At 44.0% G+C, this 17,276-nt stretch overlaps 1 protein-coding gene across 1 annotated transcript; it reads left to right on the plus strand.

Annotated features, from left to right (window-relative positions):
* Positions 1-1,715: 1,715 nt before the first annotated feature.
* LOC119127227 (protocadherin-7-like) lies at positions 1,716-14,264 on the plus strand. Its single transcript, XM_037259100.1, has 4 exons — positions 1,716-2,047; positions 2,352-4,058; positions 4,839-6,015; positions 11,712-14,264. The coding sequence occupies exons 2-4, from the start codon at positions 2,635-2,637 to the stop codon at positions 12,522-12,524; spliced, it is 3,414 nt and encodes a 1,137-aa protein (XP_037114995.1). The 5' UTR covers positions 1,716-2,047; positions 2,352-2,634; the 3' UTR covers positions 12,525-14,264.
* The last annotated feature ends 3,012 nt before the right edge of the window (positions 14,265-17,276 follow it).

A 17,276-nucleotide genomic window follows, 5' to 3' on the forward strand; every position in this document is an offset into this window, starting at 1 on the left:
GCAGCAGCAGTGGTACTGCATTGCGTTCCTCACTGAGCAGCTTGCTCCAACAAAAGACAACTCACTGCCCCATCTGATAAGATATGATATAGAACTGTGTCCCATCTGGGACTCATGTTATGTTTTTCTTTTCTTTCAGTACACCAATGTGAAGCAATGAGACTTTTGAGGAAGTCCAAATAGTCAATTTTCAGCTCTGCTGTCAAATCTGTTGTGTATGGACTTAAATTCACATTAGACAGCGTTCAGCATAAGAAGGTTTTTGAATGGCCCAGCCAAAGCACAGACCTAAAGCCGAGTGAAAATCAATAGTGCAAACTGAAGGTAACCGTGCACACCAGATGAGGAATGTGACGGTCTAACACATTTGAAGTGCTTTTGCGAGGAAGAGTGGGCAATTATTGCCATGGTAATGGACTCCTACTCGAGACTCAATGCTGTCATTAAAGTAAAAAGCGTTTCAACAAAATATTAGTTTAGGGTTTGAGCATGTTGTTCCAAACTTAAACATCTCCATGAATGAAGGGAATGCGGGAAGTTAGGTGTTGTAACCAGACTCTGAGTGAGGCTGCATGAAGAGAAACTCAATTTAGCCGATGAGGGTGACTGCACGTTAGTCACAACTTAACTGGCTGTTTCTGTACACGTCGCTTGTTTAGAAAATAGTGTTTTCGTTTTTCTGTGTACGCAATGCCTGTGAATACAGTAGAAAAAATAAGCCATTTTTTAAGATGGTCATTAAGAATATTAAAATGTTTCTTAAAAAAAGTACTTGTAGAGTTAGGTAAGGTTCCAAGTATTTCCTCATTACACATTTTTTAAATTTTGATTTTGATTTGACCTGCTCAGATTATAGGTTACTTTTTATGATTTTATGGTCGATCTCTCTCTCTCTCTCTCTCTCTCTCTCTCTCTCTCTCTCTCTCTCTCTCTCTCTCTCTAAAAACCTGGTGTGTTCCACTGTATGACTTACGGCAGCATTGTGTTGCAATGCATTGTCTAGGCTGGCTACCATTTGCCACTGCAGGCTTAAGCCCAGTATAAATTACTGCAGCATGCCACTGTTATGATTTCCCACTAGGATGTGTGCCAACGTACGCCTCTTTGACACAAAGAATGAATGAAGCCTTTCCCCACTGTTGTGTGCCCCCCACCCCACCCCCCTGCACACACACCAACCACCAAAATAGCTGCACCAGCACAAATGTGACACGGGTCTGCAATAGGCTGACAAAGCTGCATCACTCTTCTTTTATTTCATGTATATGAGAATAAAGATGTGAAGCCAGCATGCATGGACGGGGCGAGTGGGATGTCAGCAGTCGGGACAGCAAGCCATTTAATCTTACTGGATGACAGCATGTGGTGCAGGGATAGAGGGATGGAGATGGATGAATGGTAGCGGGGGTTGAAGGTCTTTCCTCTGCACCCCACAAACACACACAAAGACCCAACAAACACCGCCTCTGATGCCTGTTCCAGCCCAGTGGTTGAGTTAGAGCAGAGAATGTTGCAGGAGGGGGGTGAGAGAGAGAGAGAGAGAGAGAGAGAGAGAGAGAGAGAGAGAGAGAGAGAGAGAGAGAGAGAGAGAGAGAGAGACTGCAGCATCTCCACAGCAGCAGTCCTGAGCAGTGCAGGTGAGGGGGGGAGCCAAACGAGGAGGAGGAGGAGGAATAGGAGGTGCAAGTTGAGAGAGAGAGAGAGAGAGAGAGAGAGAGAGAGAGAGAGAGAGAGAGAGAGAGAGAGAATGCGGGACTCTTGGAAAAAGACGCATCTTCACTCGGTCCATTACCGACATCCCGAGCAGGGTGCTGGCGAGGATTTAACGCGTAATTGATGCCCGTGCTGGGATCTCCCGCTTCTGCTCGTCAAGAAAAGGCGCTAGACTAACTGCCTCGCTTGGTTACTTTTTAACCGTGAGCATTTAATAAAGTGGCTGCGGGAAGCACTGGTGTCCCCTTCCAAGTTGCGCGTCGGATTCCGATGGCTTGGCACGTTGCTCCGCCACTGCGGGGAAAGAAAGCAGAGGCACCCGCCGGCTCCTGAGGTAAGACTATAAATGAATCTATAAATAAATATATACTTTTTGTCCCCTTTAGTAATGTTAGATTTGAGTTGTTACTGGGCTTTCTCTTGTACTGTCTGTGAGTATGAAGCGCAGCTCGCCTCCTCTTTTGTGTAGACTGAAGGTGCTGCATTGCAGTTTCGGTAAAGTGAGACACGCGAGAAAAAGCTGCTGTCCCATATGTGACTGGAATAATGAAACGTGACGACTATAACACAGTTGGAACGTTTGAGTGATGCGTCACTTAATCAAATGTTTCTTTTTTTTTTTTTTCTTATTTCTGCAGCACGTTGGATTTATATATAAATATATCACGCTGGTTGAAGAGCCCAGCAAGAACAGGACTGAGTTGCAATAGGAGTTGAACAGACAGGAGAATAAAGGACGTAATAAGACATCGGCCATCAGTTGCAAAGAGTGTCGGTCAGAAGGGAGAAAGAATAAATCAAACACCCACGCTGTGGGCTACAACACTTCACTAAAGACAGATAAAGAAAGAAGAGGCAAGCCAGGTGGTGATTCAAGAGAGAAAACACTGAGGAGAGAGGCAAGCAGAGCAGGACGGAGCCATGCATCGACTTGGTGCAGTGCACTCCTCGGTGCAGGCTTTCAGCCTGGTGGTCTTACTGCTGCTGCAGCTGCTGACTCAGCTGCCAGGTGCACGCTCAGCCCTCCGATACCGGGTAGCGGAGGAGGGCCCCCCTGATGTTAAGATAGGCAACGTGGCCGCAGACCTGGGCCTCACAGCGGGTACGGGCAGCGGGGACGTCACGTTTGCCTTGGAAAGTGGCTCCGAGTTCTTCAAGATCGACAACGTGACCGGTGAGCTGACTACAGGGCCGAGACGTATCGACAGGGAGAAGATGCCCCAATGCCAGATGATATTTGACGAGAATGAGTGCTTCTTGGACTTTGAGGTGTCTGTGATTGGCCCCCTACAAAGCTGGGTGGACTTGTTTGAAGGCCGTGTCGTCATAACAGACATCAATGACAACACCCCTTCCTTTCCGTCACCGGTGCTCCAGCTCTCAGTGGAGGAAAATCGCCCAATCGGCACGCTTTACTTGCTACCCACTGCTACAGATAGGGATTTTGGGCGAAACGGTATCGACCGCTACGAGCTGATCCAAGAAGGTGCAACTGGGTCAAGTTCGGCAAGACGGGCGACGGCTGGAAATCCCATTGGTAGAGTAGATGGACTTGGGGATAGGAGGGGTAGGAGTGGAGATAACGTGGGAGGAGCCAGGAGCACTGTGTTTGAACTCCAAGTGGCAGATATACCAGATGGTGAAAAACAACCTCAACTCATTGTCAAAGGCACGTTGGACCGCGAGTTGAAGGACTCCTATGAACTGATCCTACGGGTTCGAGATGGAGGGAACCCTCCACGATCATCTCAAGCTCTGCTGCGGGTTTCCATCACAGATGTAAACGACAACAGCCCAGTGTTTGAAAGGCCCACATATGAGGCGGAAATGGCAGAAAATGCACCTCCGGGAACCCCAGTACTCCAGGTGAGGGCTTCAGACCGTGACATTGGTGTGAACGGACAGGTGGAGTACGTCTTTGGAGCGGCCACAGAATCGGTCAGGCGGCTGCTGCGACTGGACGAGGCAACTGGATGGTTGAGTGTTCTTCACAGGATCGACAGGGAAGAGGTGGCCCAGCTAAGGTTCACGGTCACGGCACGGGACAGGGGTCAGCCGCCACGCTCCGATCGAACCACGGTCATTTTGGCAGTCCGTGATGAAAACGACAACGTCCCGGTTGTCGAGATTCGAAAAATCGGACGAATCCCAGTACGAGACGGAGCAGCATTGGTACCCGAGAACGTTCTGGTAGACACTCCAGTCGCTCTGGTTCAGGTTTCGGACAGAGACCAAGGAGAAAATGGAGCCGTGACCTGTACCGTTGTCGGAGATGTGCCATTCACTTTGAAGCCAGCAGGTGAAACAGCTCTCCCACCCTTACCTGCAGATGAAGCCTTTGACAGGTGAGTCTGAAAATATGAAATGTTCATGAACAAGAAGTTTAATTCGTTCCTGATGATTAAGTAAAATTCTTCTTATAGGACGATACAAATACTCAGTTATGGAAGGAGTAATTCTGAGTAATGGGGTGAAAAATGATACACCACGTTCTCTGAGAAAGAACAAAATCTAGTGCAAGTGATAATTTCCTCAATATTGCTCCAAAATGTATCGGAGAAAATTCTACATTTCACAGAGAATCCAAAGAAGAGTGCCCGAAGTGTGTTTTCATTCTATATATTTTTTTAATTTCAACAAAATTCAGAGGCCACTCATTCCCTAAAACCAGAGTGGGTAAAACGTCACGCTATTTGCAAAATTGGATCATAATTATTCAATAAAATCAAGGGTTTTCTCACTCATTTAGTAGTATTATTGCAACAGGGCATACTACAAATGTCAGTGCTTTCAATTCAGTCGTAAAATTCTTTTCTGAAGACATTGACGAGAGAGCGAGAAAAACACTAAGCAGAGTAAGCAAAGAAAAATACAGCTACTACAATTATACTGCGCGTTATTATTGTATTTGACAAGAAACTCAAGAGATAATGAGTCAGGAAAACGCTCAATAATTATGCCCCTCTGCTATTATTGTTACTTGAGGCTGTCTTATTGATTACGGCACAGAACAATGAATATATATCATATATATATCATCATACAGTGTTATGGAATGTGAATTATTTTAATAATGTGCATTCTTGAAAAGCAAAATCGATGTATATTTGACGTTTTGTTCACAGGAACAAGAAAAAATTCTTCCTGCATACTTCGGCCTTGCTGGACTACGAGGTCACCAAAGAGTACAGCGTCACTATTGTGGCAGTAGATTCCGGAAGCCCGAGTCTTTCCAGCAACAGTTCCCTGATGGTGCGAGTTGTTGATTACAATGACCATCCCCCAATCTTTGCCCAAAGTGTAGTGGAAGTCCACTTTGCAGAAAACAACTCTCCCAACGAGAGGGTCGTCACTGTGGTGGCCGCAGATGCAGACAGTGGCAAGAACGCAGAGATCGCGTATTCACTGGATCCCGTTTCAAACGGGCCGTTTCATATAGATCCGGATAATGGAGATATTCGGGCTACTGGCATGCTGGACCGAGAGCAGCGCGACAGGTATGAACTCAAAGTTATTGCGAAGGACAAGGGCACCCCTCCTTTACAAGGTTCAGCCACTGTTGTTATTCAGGTGACTGACCGCAATGACAATGCGCCAAAGTTTGTCCAGGAAGTTTTTACATTCTATGTCAAAGAAAACCTGCTTGCCAACAGTCCAGTCGGCATGGTCACCGTGACAGATGCCGATGAAGGTGAGAATGCAGAACTCACTCTTTTTGTTGAAATGGATGGACTGGAGGAGAAGAAGAATGGAGAGAAAAGTATGGGAGACGATGGAGAGAAGGAGCAAGGGGAGATGTTCTCCATCGAGAACAACACGGGCACCATCTTCTCCACGTTGTCATTTGACCGTGAAAAGCTTTCCACCTACACCTTCCGTGTACGTGCCGTTGACGGAGGAGAGCCTCGTAAAACCGCCACAGCCACCGTGTCACTCTTTGTGACCGATGAGAACGACAACGCCCCCTCCATCACATCTCCAGCCAACGATTCCTACACGCTGCTGCCACCTGCAAGTAGTGCCCGCACAATCGTCAGGACTGTGACAGCCATAGACTCAGACACCGGCCCAAATGCGGATCTTCACTATGCATTAGTTGGAGGGAATCCCTTCAGATTGTTTGAGATCGGCCACTCCAATGGTGTGATCACACTGGCAGAGCCACTGGAACGGCGCCACAAAGGTCTGCATCGCCTGGTGGTCAGGGTCAACGACAGTGGAGCCCCCTCGCTCTGCGCCACCGCCCTGGTCCACGTCTTCATCAACGAGAGCTTGGTCAACGCCTCTCTAGTGGACGCCCAGGTAATATTTTCATGCAATAGTGCTCCTACACCTCCACAGAAAGCTTGTTCAAGCACGCAGAACGTCAATGAAAAGAATCTTAATTGGAAGAGGCAATGAGCTGTCCTGTTTTGGTTCGTGCAAATCGTTCTACCGAGATGGTAATGATAGCCAGACATGATTCTGTTCTCTGATCCATTCCAATAATGGCGACACTGATATCGCATTACAAAAGAGGAGGGTACTAATTAAAACTGATTGTAGCTGTTTAAACTAAAGTGCTAAGGCGATTCTTTTCTTGATAGGATTAAATAAATGGATTCTCCACTCTAGGTTTGTAATTTTCGGACCATTTTGTAGGACTTTAATTGCATCTATATTTGTCCCAGATAAAGAATCAGGTTTATTTTTGAGGACTATTGACAATGCTGATTTCTTTGTAGTTTGAATCCTGCATGTTTTTTGTCCAATATGACTTCTAATAATGACTGAGGAGTTAAAATAACGTTTTTTACCAAAGTGGTTCTCCCTTTACGGTACATTGAACGCAGAGCCGAGGGGAATAGGTGTGTGCGAGTGTTGTTTGAGTGAGAAAGGGATAGCGAGGACAACGGAGCAAAAGCATGAACGGTGATATTGTGTTGGAGGGAGACAGAGAGGGACTGACTGGCCCAGTTTTGGCCTCCCAGAGTCTGTTGAAGTATGTTCATTTGAATGGAAGCTGCACTTAAGCCGGGTCGCTTCGCTATAGTAGGCCTGAATATTGATGAGGTTTTGCCGTTTCTGTTGCTGCGCATGCTGTGCATTAGTATTCAGACATAAAACAAAGTACCTGAGAACACAGTTCAACTCTAAATAAGTCGTTTTCCAAGGGGAAGGAGTAGAATATGAATAAATAAAACATCTGCACTCATCAATAAGTGTGGTCTTGTGGAACTAAAAAGTTTACTATAGGGAGAAGTAGCTTGTAGAGCAAATTGACTTGACAAAACAGCATTACTGTTACAACCAGAAAACAACCACAACAGTCCAAATTACGATTGTGTAGTGGTGGCACAAACCCGGTTTTTCTCCCTAGTCCTCATTAAATTAACAAAATCCCCATTCCATTATGCTTGAAAAATGGCTCAGTTAATCTACAAATGCTGAAAGGTAATAACCACAAACATTTCCCTCTCTGGTGTGCATCAAGTAAATTGAATTGACTAGTAATTAAATCGACTCTGGGGCCACGTGCTAATGTCATATGTTCCAAAAAGCGTGTTGTTTTCTCCCACAAGGTGATCTAGTTTGGAGTGTTTTTCTACAAAGGTCTCCAACTGACACATCTGATAGTCCCCGATAAATTTCGCTTTGACTTAATGCAGGGGTGTCAAACTCGTTTTTTTCGTGGGCCGCATTGTAGTCATAGCTTCTTTCGGTGTGCCATTATGACTGTCAACCCAAATAAATGTATGAGCGCCTCATATTATATACAGTAAAAGCTACAAAACAAACTGACAAATAACTCGTTTTCAAATCAGACGAGTAAAAACTGGTCAAATATTAAAATATATATACTATATATTATTAAAAGTGAAGACAATTTGCAATTCTAGTAATGACACACAAATGCGATGCACAATTTGTCTTCGCGGGCCACATAAAATGATGTGGCAGGCCGTATCTGGCCCCCGGGCCTTGAGTTTGACACCTGTGACTTAATGTCTTCCATTGACTCCATAGAAAATTCACAATTTTGGGTTTTAGGATATTTTAAGGGCATTGGTGAACGTCTATCAAGGCATAGTAATTGGATACAAGCCAATACACGTTAGAATCACCAAGGTTTCACTCGAGAGTAGAACGACAAAGGGCAAAATGAACAACAAGAGAGCTTTGGGGGCTATTACAGCTGAACATTTGGTAAGTGTTGTAACAGTGGTGCTGACAGGAGAAATAAAAGACAATCGGCCTAAGTGACCAGGGCCATTGAATCTAACAATAGGCTATAATGTGTCCATATTTGATTACAATATATTCATAGTTTAATTTGATTGCAGAGAAGGAGAAATTGAGTAGAAGCCAGTGAAGAGGCAATACCTCCATCGAATAATGAAGTCAAACTGAGTGGTGGATAGATGCCAGATGTAATTAGGCAGGGGGGAAAAGCCTGCTAGTGCCACAACATCATGACAGGAAATTGGTCTTTTTTTTTTTTTTATCCATCAGTGCTGGTGTTCGCTAATTAGCAACAATACAACGATGCTGTCTGAGCTAGTTATTTTAGACATTGTTGTCATGGTTCAACTTGAGCATGCTTTTATACGTACATCACAATTGCACTCTTTTGTAAATCTGAATGAAGATTCCGAGATCATGATAATGCAGAAACAAGCAAGAACATTTCCATGTAACTCTGTGTTAAAGCATGAGTATGAAGAAAAAGACCCAGTTCACATTTCACCAGATTGGTTAGCTTGCTGATTTCATATGAATATTTTATTGCATACAAAATGAACGTGACCCTATGGGAGAGCTGAAACAAATTCTTCAAACAAGCTCAACTTTAAAAGCTCACTGCTCTGACATGGACTACATGTGGCCAAACACTTAATTAGGGCTTTAAAACAAAACTCAACACTTTGGTTTTCAGTGATGTAATGTGTTGAACAATGTTCGTTGACCTCAAAGTAACAGTGTCAACATTTTAGGAGGTCTTTAATACAATGTGAAAAACGTTGAGCTGCCCAACTGCATAAAATAATATTCGTTACGATAGTAGTATATGTAGTAAATTATAAATTCATCTCTTGAGAGCAGGTCTCATTCCTTGCAGTCTAACAAGGGAAGAAATGAACTGCTATTTAAAAGTCCGCCCAGAATGAGCTCAGTAACATTCCCGAAGCAAAAACACATGAGCCTACGTTCAGTTTATGTTCACCCAAAATATGGAGTTCATGAACTTTCATTGACTGAACTTGTATACAGGTTGTAATGATTGGCAGGTGAGACTATGCACTAGCACTACAGATGGGATCTATACCAAGCAGAGTCTAGGATATCACTCTTAGAGGCTTAATTTGATTCATCCAGTATGGACTCACCAGAGACAGTATATTGTGGCAATAAACTGGATTAGCTGGGCAGGCAAACCCAAGAAAGGGCCTAATACTTCTTGGGTGAATGCTACAACTATAAATGGTCACTAAAATGGTGCCTGCGGGCACCTAGTAGACCCAAAGAACCACGAGTAAAACGCGAGCCTGTTCAAGAATAGCTCGAGGGACATGCCGTAATATTCTGAGCTAATTGTTTGCTTCAAATAATTGATTACATGAACCCATCAATGGAAATATAGTTGTTAAGTACTTTGTGTATTTAAGTTTAATCAATGAATATTAAATTTAATTATTGAGGTTTTTTCCCATAATAATAAAGCTTTAGTTCCCAAATATTTCATTTTTTTCTTTTATCTTAAGGCTATGATTACTTTTGTTTCTACGTGTGAATGCATCCTAACATATCTGCATGATTGCCTTGGTGCAGGGCTTCTTTATCCTTCATCATTAAAAGAAGTGGTACTTGACACTACCCTTGGCTGAGGTTTTACACTTTACGCATTCCCCACCTGGATAATTAAGTGATGAATTAATTATAATAGCTGACGCCTCCAAACTGCAGCTCTCTTGCAAATACGCCCAGCTACAACTGAGATCTAAATTTGGAATCAATAGCATGGTCACAGGAGAACATGTTATGGTCACAGCATCTGCTTCTGCAGTGGGAATAAGATCATTCCCATGAGAGCACAGTATGGAAATGCAAGTGTCAAGCTCAGCTGGAACAAAGTTTGTTGCGGAATGGAAGATTCCTTTGGGAATTTGACAGGGATTCTAAAAGACACTATATATATATATAAGGTATATATAAATATATATTTATTTATTTATTTTTGGTTTTTAAATATATATCAATTTAATTGATCATTTTAAAAAAAAAAATATATATATATATATATATTTTTTTTTTTTTAAATGATAAATATAAGATATATATATATATATATATATATATATATACATAGTATAAACACACTTCCAATGACCCATTATATCGTCAGAACCATACCAGCAAAAGAACGGCAGTCTGCGACGTCTTGTCAAACACGATAAATCACAATTTTCGACCAGATATTTTTGCTCATTTTAAACCTGTCTGAGCAATGTGATCCTTTTTCTTTTTTTAAATCTAATAATGTTCTAGCCGTAACAAGGCAGAGTTGAGTGATTTCTGTGACAAAATGCAGACAATCCGTAACAGTTGGCAGCTCTGACCAAGCAAGTTACACAGAGTAGCACTCACCAAAGCATTGCTGGAGAAGAGTCTTTTACACGGTTATTGCAAACCCCGGACCACGTACTCACCTTCACCCTCGCTATTTTTGCAATTCATTCCCGAATAGTCTTAGAATTAATCCGCCAGAATGTTGCAGGGATTACTTGAGGATATCATTTCCAGCCTTGACAGGAGAGAAGAAATTGTCACATGAGCTTTGAGACGACATGTCAGGGCTGCATAATGAGGTGTCTAACGAACAGACAGCTTACATGTGGAGTCATGTAACTGCGGACATATATATCAGCATGTGTCTCCGTTTCTCTCTTGTCTATATAAAATGATTTTCTCAGTATTGCTTTAAAGATATTGATCAGGTTATTAGAAATTAGAAAAGCAGAACTGCCAAAGCTCAGTGTCACCAACCAAGCAGAAGTCCATAAGCAGTAATAAATCTATTTCTTGAAACAATTCTTGTTATGAGATTAGAGTATATGTATGCATTGATATCAGTGTTGGCCATAACTGGAAGATTGGAGTCTTGGAATCGTGTTTAAAGTGTAAAGCATATTGATTCAAATAGTTTCACGTCAGCAGGAGAAATGTATGGCAGGCTTACGCGTCACTATCCTTCCAAATCTCCATGGAAAAAAAGGATAACAAATCTTGCATAAATCCACTCCCACACTTGCCTTCACAATACCAGCTTTGTATGCTGAAGAGACAACGCTTGTAATGGGGATACAGTCATTTTCTGCCTTTGACTTTTTGTATTTGTCCTTTTTTGTGCACACGTATTGACTGCTGCTTCTTCTTTGACTGTGTGACCTTGAAGTCAGCACATTCCTTCATTTCTTTTTTAACATCTGCTTTAAACCACTTAATCTGAGCTATTTCCCGTTCGACCTAGATGATGCATACAATCGGATTACGGACGTAATTTAAAATGCTACAACCTTGACGCAAGACAAATTATATATTTAGTGACACTCCACGTGTCTGGGAATAACGGAGAGGATCACCATAAAACACAGTGATAGGTTTAATTAAGATGAAGATGCTGTTTGATGTTTTTCTGTGTCTCACACCTACTGTGTCATTGTCGATTAAGGCTTTTTTATTTTTTAAACCCGACTGTGATTTGTCTCTTGGCAGCACAGTGGTTATCACCGGTGGCTCACCGCTAGAATGTTTTGTGTGGGATCTCCTTTTGGCTCAAACCTTAATTTGACTTCAGATCTTTCACTGTATTACAAATGAAATGCACAATGGTCATTTTGGTAATTGTTGGGTGTTGTCCCAGGTTTGAGTTTGTTTGCTTGCTGAAAATCTTAGCTTAGTCCAAATTTGCTTCTTAACCCTTATAACTCTGTGGCTCTCTCTTGTTGTTTTCTTTCCAGGTAAGCCGAAGCTTGCAGGCTCCACTGTCACTGGACATTGCAGGAGACCCAGACAGTGAGCGTGCATTAGGTAAACAGCGGCTCAGTGTCGCCATCGGTGTCCTGGCGGGAGCCGCCGCTGTCATCCTGGTCATCCTCCTTGTAGTCACGGCAAGGCAATGCGGCGCTCAAGGCAAGAATGGCTACGAAGCCGGTAAGAAGGAGCCCGAAGAAGATTTCTTCACTCCGTCAGGGGCCCAACCGCAGGTCGGCCGTGGCGGCGGATCCGACCGAGGCCGTAAACCTCGACGGGACAAGCGCAATGGAAGCGGTGGTGGCACCGCAGCCGGAGCTGGCAAGTCAGACAGGTCACTCTACAGCGGTATCGTCACCGTAAACGGGCTTCGCCGCCACCCTAATGATGATGATGAGGAGGAGGATATTAGCAGTGCGAGTGAGCGTCTGGCAGCACGCTACTGCGCCGTGGACGGTGACCCCGGCAGTCCGAGAATGGGCGGTGGCAGGCGGCACCAGTCAAGCCCGGATTTGGCCAGGCACTACAAGTCCAGCTCGCCTCTTCCTGCAGTCAATCTCCAACCTCACTCCCCTCCAGCTGAAGGGAAGAAGCATCAGGCAGTCCAGGAGCTGCCGCCCTCCAACACCTTTGTGGGCAGCGGGGGCTGCGTGGGGAGCACCGGCTCTAGCAGCAGCAGCAGCGGGGGCAGCGGGAATGGCGACGCCATGTCCCTGGGATCAGACCAATGCTCGGAGTACGGGTGCCAGACTGGGAACAAGTACAACAAACAGGTAGAACACTTTGAGAAGTTACTCTGAGTCCTATTTAATTTGCTTTGACTCTGCTGCCCCTTTTGTGTTAAAATTCAAAACCATGCTGAATATTGACACTAAGCCACTTCGTTCTGTCTGGCTGTCGTGCTCTTTGTCCGCGTCATACCGGCGGATTGCCGTCGTCTCCTCCCTGGCTTCATGTCTTCTTATTTACACATCAGCTGACATACTCTACCGCACACCCCGCAGCTCACATCTAAACACCGTTTTATCTCCGCAAAATAGCTGCCAGTGTGTGCGCAGCCACGCACACATCAGCATCCAATGCCTGTGAGACATGTGTTGGTACCCTGCTGTTTAAATGCGTTTGCGCTCAGCGTCATATGTTAGCAAGATCTAACAAAAGGGACAATAAGTCGAACCCCCACTGAACCACAGTATATTGATGGATGTTTTTGCTTGTATACACCCTGAGGTGTTCAGAGGATAGGTGGCCACAGAGGGAGTGGGCAGATAGCTGCATCCAACAGGCTAATCAGTCATGTTATATTTCATTCCATCTTCTCAATCGCTTCTTTCTCTTGACTTTAGAATAAATGTGTATTCCTTGAGCGATGCATTTCCAAAGCAGTGCCAGGATATGAAAAGCGGAAGTCCGGCTGACAAATAAATACTGCAGTCCACCTTGGCTTTTACCCACACGCATCGACCTCATCTATCATCTTAGATGCACTGACACAGCATGGTCTCGCAAGTCCGAGGGGAGTGCCGCTCTGAGTGATGCTTGAGTGACAGCTCAACCCTCTTAAAGGGCCAGCGTCTTGTTTGTGTGACTGACGGCTCGAGATTTATCCTCCCTGTGGTGAAAAAGTGCTGATGTGGTCATTAAAAGAGAACCAGAGGAGCTTCTTAGGCTAATCAATTCATACACAGGACCCGCTGATCCTGCTGAAGACACACATTCACAAATACACAAACACGCACACGTGAAGGAGTGCACGCAAAATAATGCACACACACACTTATGAGGTTAATCCATTACGGAGTCAATCCTCTTAATCTGCCTTTCCCAGGGTAAGAAAATGCTTACTGGGAGAGTTTTGGTCTTCATGCTTACGTGCACTCAAAACATGCCAGCACACATTGAAGGACGGGCAGACCCACAAACTGACAGCGTAATGAATTATTGATTGTACGGAGTAATTAACTCCTCCGCAGCAGCCATGGGTATACCATCCGCTATCCCAAGTCCATCCCAAAACATTTCACACGCAGTCGTTCCTTGTCGTGAAGACTGCGGTTGCTTGTAGGTGTCTGAATTTATTAACACAAACCGTTTCCACACCGAGGTTTGTGTTGTTTGGGGTGCGACTTTGTGCTCGGGTGATGGCTTAATTCAAGTGCATTTTATATGTGAATGCAAGTGAGAGATAGACTCGGGGACTAAAAGGTGGCGGGGATGTGCTAAATGTGGCAAGCTGGGCCGCTGACAGAATTGGGAGTAGCAGTACAGAGGGAGGGGAAGGGAATTATACGAAGCAGGGAGATGAAGTAACGAGATGGGAGGATGAAGTTTAAATTCCCGAGCTACTTTACTACGCCAGAAAAAGGCAGTATAAATGAAAAATCATAATCAGAGCCACTAGGGAGCTGCAAATAAAGAGTAAAAATGGCTGATTGGACAAAACAATTGGGCATTGTGGATGACGGGTTGGATTGCATTGGGAAAAAACAGCATGGCAAATCTGTTCAATCACTGGCTTTTGGTTTTTAAATACATCCAAAACCACAGCGTCCAACGGCTCTGTATTTTGTGTTGTCCATCTGTCCCTGCCATGCTTAACAACACCTGGAGCAAATTTGCTTGCATCTGGCACAGACGTCTATTTAAGGATGAACTGATGGCATTTGGAGGATGAAGGTCAAGGGCACGGGGATCCGACATTCTTTTTTTGTACAGTACTTCCAAGATGCCTGGGCTAATAGACAAACAGAATAAAATGATGACTAAAGCTTAACTTAACAACGCTTTAGATCCGTTTTTTTTTTTTTTTACATTGCTAGCACATAAAGAAAAGGGAAAGACACTCTGAGCAGGTTTCACAGCACAAAATGTTAGAACTGTACAAAAAATAAAAAAAATGGTCATGAAGACAAATGTTTGGGTTGTTGTTCCATATCACTACAATTACGATTATAATGTTATATTTAAATTAAATAAAACACAATATTAATCAAAACTGAGATTTATTATCCTACCACGCATTGATCTTATTACATTGGGAAGGTGAGCAAGTTGTCAAGAAGGACTTTTTGTCAAGAAGCTGCCACACGATACTGTCACACGGTTTAAATCATTCAACGCCACTCAGCAAAAAAATGAAAAAAGGGGTAATGTCCTTCCAGTGGATATTTTTTCATGCTAGTACCAACATTTTTCGGTCAGTCCCCAAAATATCCATTAAAAGTAGAAGGTTGCACGATAGCTTCCGAGCAAATGGAGAGAGGGAAAGAGAGAGAATTGGAGGGGGTGTTGGTTTGGGTGGCAGCCAAAGAGCGAGAGTGGACTGCTGAGATGTGGGTCATCAGGATACCCGGTGGCATCAGGACACATTAATGATCACAGCGGTCACATGGCACTGAAGTCAATATGGGCAAAGTGGCCTCGTTTTGCCCTCAAACCACTGGCACCACACACACACAAAGCTACACAGCAATTCTTCCTGACTAATGTCCGCAATCATTTCTCTGCTGTGTCCATTTATTCATTCGCAGTTCTCGTCATTTTTGTCACTCGTCTTTATATAAGGTGTAATGTCACCTTGAGGAATGCTTTTCATTCTAACACAGCACTTTTCCTCCCTTTTTTACCTGAGTTCGACTTTGACCTTTGGCGCTTGTTTTGTTCCCCCGCTGTGTCCGCCATATGCGTGGGCAGGCTACCTTTGTGCCGTCCCTCGGCCTGCTCTGACCTCTAATAGATGAACTCAGCGTTTTCACCGTTTCTTTTACCGTAGTGAGCATTTTTTTTTTTGCTCCAAGTGTGTCCACCGAGCGAGAGGTCCACAAAGCAGTATCGAACCGGGGACACACACACACACACACATCCAAGGAGTAATCAATGGTGCCTTAACAAGGCCAGGACTTCAGGTGGGTTGACATTGCAGTTTTTAGTTCCTTAGATGGCAAAACAGGAGAAGGTCATCCCTAGCGTCTCAGCACATCAGAAACCTCTTTGATTAGACGGGCCAAGGACAAACTACCAAAATGAGTCTGTCACGAATCATCCGGACAGTCTTGTTCATCTAATTGGACTGTATGGACGGATGTGGGTGAAGCGATTAGGATTATAAATTGAAAAGCAGCTTTTCATTTCTGCGAAATCCCCTCAGGATTAAATATGATGAGCGTCTGTCACGGACTGACACCGGGGCCGGCACGTCACTTGAGCGCATCCGCATTAAGGTCGAAGGGGTGAAGGCGCTGTCAGCCATGTAAGCGGGAAGCGCACAAGGCGTTCCTGTCGCTCTCTTCTTTCTGGCTGTTACACAGCCGCCTTAACCGACCCGTAACCCCCTGTCAGCATGATACCAAACACCGACACATTCATTAAAGTCACGGTGAGTTCAGGGCACGCACTCGGCCGTACACTTGAGTGGGAGTTGAGAGTGAGCGAGAGGTGAAGTAGGACAAGGTAAGCAAAGCGGAGATCACCCAATGAGCCAGAGCAAAAAAAAAAAGGATCTAGTGACCTGGAGACAAAGGGTGAGAGGCAGGGAGGGTGCTTGTGGGGTTGGTGCAGTCAGCGGACATCAGGGTGGGAACATGAGCCACAAGTGTGGGAGAGGATTGGGAGACAAGGTTGAAGAAAGGTTCAAATGGATCCAGATGCTTGTTTTTGTTCAGTGCCTTGTGAATATTGATTTACACTTGACTCATATGAGAACTCAAGGGAATATTTGGGGTTGAAAGATGCCTCCGCAGCTCTGTTGTTCTAACAAAAGATTTACGCCAGCGCTTTTACATCCCACATTCACTAGCGAGGTCAGTTAAAAGAAATTGCATGGACTAATTTGATTTATTCTTTTAAAAATAAAAAATCAGCAGTAAACTAATAATGGGAAGAACTAGACGGGGGTGTGGTGGCCTCTGCCTTGATCCTTCTCTGCATTTTTAAACTTGTGCCTACTTTTTTGATAGTTGCTTACAAAGTTTGTTAGATGGAGTTGTTGACACGCAACATGGACACAAGTATTGGGACATCACACCTCAAGAAAATAAGAATGGAGGAATAGAGTTGGAGAAAAAAAAAATCTACATATATATTATCCTTGTGTTCTTTTCTGACCATTGTTTCTACCTGTTCTTGTTAGCCCCGCCCCTTTGTCTTCCAATCAGCTCCCTCAGCCACTTGTCTCTTGTTCAGGTGTTCCAAGTTGTCTTGTCAGTTGTTTGTATATAGTTCCTCCCTTTCTGTTCAGTCTTCCTTTGTCCTCTGTCCTATGTTATGCTGTGTGTCTTTTCCTGTCCTTTTTCTCCCCCACCAAGTCATGTCCGAATTTGTTTTGCTAGTTATTTTGATACTTTGTTGCCTGTTGTTTGATCTCTTGTTTCTTTAGTTTTCCCATGATTTCTTCTTTGCCTGATTTTGTTCTTTAAATTGTTTTTTTTTTGTATTGAGCCCCATCCCCACGTTCTTGTTTCCCTAAACCTGGTTCATCCATTCCCCACTTCGTGACAACCACATTTTAATTTTTTGTCCAACTCGGCTTTATTTTAGCAGCGATTCAAACACAA

This window comes from Syngnathus acus, chromosome 1 (assembly GCF_901709675.1).
Source record: "Syngnathus acus chromosome 1, fSynAcu1.2, whole genome shotgun sequence".
Taxonomy (NCBI): domain Eukaryota; kingdom Metazoa; phylum Chordata; class Actinopteri; order Syngnathiformes; family Syngnathidae; genus Syngnathus; species Syngnathus acus.